This window comes from Orycteropus afer, unplaced genomic scaffold (assembly GCF_000298275.1).
Source record: "Orycteropus afer afer isolate SDZICR_OR568_19922 unplaced genomic scaffold, OryAfe1.0 scaffold00236, whole genome shotgun sequence".
Lineage (NCBI taxonomy): Eukaryota > Metazoa > Chordata > Mammalia > Tubulidentata > Orycteropodidae > Orycteropus > Orycteropus afer.
In genome coordinates, this window is record NW_006921823.1 from 1,765,846 (window position 1) to 1,770,432 (window position 4,587).

The 4,587-nt window shown below is 40.5% G+C and overlaps 1 protein-coding gene across 1 annotated transcript in view; it reads right to left on the reverse strand.

Moving 5' to 3' along the window:
• Positions 1–4,587, reverse strand: part of SPIDR (scaffold protein involved in DNA repair) — a 737,299-nt gene that overhangs the window by 137,654 nt on the left and 595,058 nt on the right. The window contains 2 exon segments of the mRNA XM_042782083.1: positions 1,461–1,477; positions 1,986–2,126. Of these exon segments, the coding sequence (XP_042638017.1) occupies positions 1,461–1,477; positions 1,986–2,126 (158 nt within the window).

Genomic DNA, 4,587 nt, shown 5'->3' on the forward strand with positions numbered 1-4,587 from the left:
AAATTTCTCTCTCTCTCTCTTTCTCTCTCTATAAATATATATATATATACTTTGCTGGTTTTTGTGTTTCTCTAGAGAACCCAATCCAACACAGCTCCTTAAAAGCAAGGATGGTGAGACTTCATCTCATGTACTTTGGACATGTCATCAGGATGGGTCAGTCCATGGAGAAGAATATCATGTTTGGTAAACTAGAGGGTCAGTGAAAAAGAGAAAAACCCTCAACAAGACAGAATGACACAGTGGTTGCGGCAATGAGCTCAATCATACCAACAATTATGAGGATTGCATAGGATGTCAGTGTTTTGTTCTGTTGTACATGGGTATGGTAGTTAAGATTGTGTATCAACTGGGCTGGGCTGTGATAGTGAGTGGCTTGGCAGCTGAATGTCATTATTCCCCATGATGAGACTGTAATTATTTCCATGGTGGAATCTGCTATGAGCAGTTAATCAGTTAGTTGCCTCTGGGGTGTGGCCCAAAGTATATAAGGAGAAACTTTGAGAAAGGTCTCTAGCTGTCAGCACATTTTGGATCCTCAGTTTGGCTGAGTCTTCATCTCCAGCAGCCTGCCATATTGCCTGCCAATCTTGGGATTGTTCCTGGACTCAAACTAGTGACCTGCCATGTTGCCTACTGATTTTAGGATTATGCCATTTTATGTTCTGACCTTGGATTTGTCACCCTCAGCAGCCAAAAGCTGTCTAAGTTAGGACACACCTCTAGTTCCAGTGGGCCTGGAATAAGAGGCAGAGCCCTTGGCATAAAGCCCAAGGTTGAGGGACCTTCACCCAGCTCCTAGAACCAGCACTCTGAATTTGGACAACTAGCCCCTTAAATTGTAAAAGAATAAATTCCTGTGTGTTAAGTCATCTGTTTTGGTCATCTTGTGCCACTCTAACAAAAATACCACAAATGGGTGGTCTTAACAAACAGGGATTTATTCTCTTACAGTTCAGGAGGCTAGAAGTCTAAGTTCAAAGTGCCAAGCTCTAGGAGCTGGGGGAAGGACCCTCAACCTTGGGCTTTAGCTCTGCCTCTTGCTCCCAGCCCACTGGAGTTGGAGATGTCTTTTCACTGAGGTAGCTGATGGCTGCTGAGTCTGACAAACCCAAGGATGACAAATAAAATGGCATAGTTCCAGGATTACAAAACAACATGGCAGGACACTAGTTCAAGTCCAGAGACAGTCCCAAGATCGGCAGGAAACATGGAAGTCTGCTGAATGAAGACTTGGCAAAATGCAGGGTCCAAGTGTGCGGAAAAGCTCAAGACCATCCCCAAAGCTTCTCTTTGTATGCAGGAAGCAGACCACATCCCTAAAGCAGCTACTCAGCCGCCCCAATAGATTCCACCATGGAGCTGATTACCAGTCCCATTATGGAGAATCACTACATCCAGCTGCTTAGCAACTCAAAACCAGGCCCAGCCAAGCTGACACATAACCTTAGCTACCATACTATCAAATGTGGTATTTCTGTTATAGCAACACAAGAGAAGCAAGACAATGGGCCACTGTGAGTCAGAACTGACACAATGGCAACTAACAACAACAACCATGAAAGTGGACAGAAAACCAAGGTTGCTTCCTGTGGAAAACAGAAAGACATGACAACTCAATTAGGGGCTTTACTTAAGTCTTGCAATAACTTTTCTCTAAATCATATTTTAATTTACATAAAATGTCTGTCATGCAAAGCTGCTTTAGTTTTATAGTTAGGAAAACCTATAGAAAAATTTTTGTAATTAAAATATACATATATAACATTTTTATCTTCTTAATTATAATCAAAATATGAATCACTAAACCTGCATAGTATTTTTTGTTGCCCATTATAGTTTTTCTCCCAGAGGTATTTTTTGGGTTCCACTCAACTCTATGGATTTTCATGCATTATTGTCTTTAATAATAAAAGCAATGATAAAAGTGTAATTAATGACCCAGTCATTGCAGCACATTGGATGTGATTACTGTGCATCCTCACCTTTCTCTTGTGGGCTTCTGCAGAATCTTCATTCCCACTAGACTGCAAGACTCCTCTTCCAACTGTCTTTGCTTCAGGAAGGTGCCCTCTAAGTGCACTTCACCAAACAGCCCATAAGCATCTTGTACAAGAAGACAGGCTCTGTAAAAAAAAAAAAAAAAAAAAAAAATCACATTTGTTCTTTTAGTAGACAATTTTCAAGAGTCCAGTATTTCTCTTCTTTTATAGATATCTACTGTAGTGATCTTTCTAAGGGTGAATTAAGGTGAATGAAGGTGGATTAAATCATTTAATTTTTTGATTTTTAATGCAGGTGTTTGGATCACTATCTACAAAATATAGAAGGAGATACAATTGTATTTTGGCATAAAACTAAGTCATAAGCCAAGGTGGTTTAAAAGTTCACAAAGAAAACCGTCCTCTTGAATCAAATACATTATTGTTCCCCAGATACAGAGTCTACTCATTTCCCATTTTTATCCTGTTTGCCATGACAGGAAACACTTACATTGCATGTTGATGTTCAATACATAGAAAAGCTTCAACATATCATTATGATGAGAACAACAATTAGATGCTTTCTCTGAGAAGGTACATATTTACAAGCATGTTACACACAATAAGATAAAAACCAGTGTCCCAGCTGAAAGCAACATAGACACAATGAGTATCCAGGAACATTATGGGATTTCCCCTAATTTTTAAGTGCAGAGGCTGGTACTCATGAAAGCCCACACATGAATAAATTTCCGGTCCTCTCACTTCATAATTTAGGTAAATAAAGTCTTCCCTGTCACAAAATGACACATTCTAACAAAAAAATTCAGAGTCTGGAAAAAAATTATCCAGTAATAATACCAATAAATAGATTGTGTGGCATAGAACTCTTTTAAAAAGATAATAATATAAAGGTAAATGCCAGTAGCATCCCACCAGTTGTGATGACCAAAAATATCTCCAGACATTGCTAAATGTCTTATGGGGGTAGAATCAGCCCCCATTTGGGAACCTCTGGATTACAAAAACCCTTTTCCAATTGGTCTCCATCTATAATCCATTTACAAATTAACCTCCATTTAAAAAAAAAAAAAATTCAATTCTGATTATAGCCCACATGCTCACAAATCTTCATGTTTGTCCATTGCCTAGGTCAGGCATTTTTCAAATTGCTTGACCACAATCTGCAGTATAGTACATTATAACCCTGCACACACATATGTGAATGTGTGTATATATATATATACAGTATAAACTGAAGTGACTGTGTGTGATTCAGTGATACTTTTTCTTTTTGAAGACTCATCATTATTATTTATGGCTGCAAAGTATTCCATTGTATGTATGTATCACATTTTGCTTATTAATTCATCTATTGATGGGCACTTAGGTTATTTCCATCTTTTTGCTGTTGTTGAATAGTACTGCAAGAATAAAACATATTGCTATCCTGTCGATTCCAACTCATAAAGACCCCATAGGTCAGAGTATTACTAAACTGCCCCATAGGGTTTGCAAGGCTGTAATCTTTATGGAAGTAAACTGTCACATCTTTCTCCATGGAGCACCTGGTGGGTTTGAACTGCTGACCTTTTGGTTAGCAGCCAAGTGCTTAACCACTGCACCACCAGGACTCTTTGCAATGAATATAGCTGTGCATACATCCGTTCATGTCACTTCTATTATGTCTCCAGATTATATACCTAGGAGTGCGATTTCTGGATCATAAGGTAGTTTTATTTCGAGTTCATTTTTTGAGGAAGTGTCATACCATTTTCCATAGTTGTTGTGCCTAAGTCACTTAACTGCTAACCAGAAGGCTGGTGGTTCAAACCCACCAGCCACTCCTCAGAAGGAAGATGGGGCAATCTACTTCCGTAGTGATACCACCTCAGAAACCCAAGTAGGGGTCACTATGTGTTGGACCCGACTCCACGGCAGTAAATTTGGTTGATTTTTTAGCAGTGGATTAATTTCTAATCTCACCACATCCTCCCCAGCATTTACTGTTTTCGGTTTTTGGATCAGTTCCATTTTAGCAGAGAAGATGACATCTCATTGTGATTTTGATTTGCATTTCCCTAGTGAGGGAGAGCTCTGGTGGTGCAGTACCTAAGCCATTTGACTGCTAACCAGAAGGCTGGAGGGTCAAACCCACCAGCCACTCCTCAGAAGGAAGTTTGGGCAATCTACTTCCGTAGTGATACTGCCTCGGAAACCCAAGGAGGGGTCTCTATGAGTCGGATCTGACTTCACAGCAGTGAATTGAGTTTAATCACTAGTGAGGGAGCTCTGTGGCATAGTGCCTAAGATTGGACAATCTACGTCTGTGGAGATGTTGTTGTTGTTATGTGCCATTGAGTCGGACCTGACTCAGACCGATCCCTCCTTGGGTTGCCGAGGCAGTATCACTACGGAAGTAGATTGCCCAGTTGCAAAAACGGCAAGGAGGCCACATGTTCTGACCTCCTCTAATCCCACAAGAGGAAGACAGGATTACCAGCAGCAACCCAAAGCCTATTACTGCCAGGCCAGACATGCTGCCTCCCTCCAGCCCTTTCACCAACCGTTCCTCCCAAAGCACCCACCACCTCTCTCCTGGGTT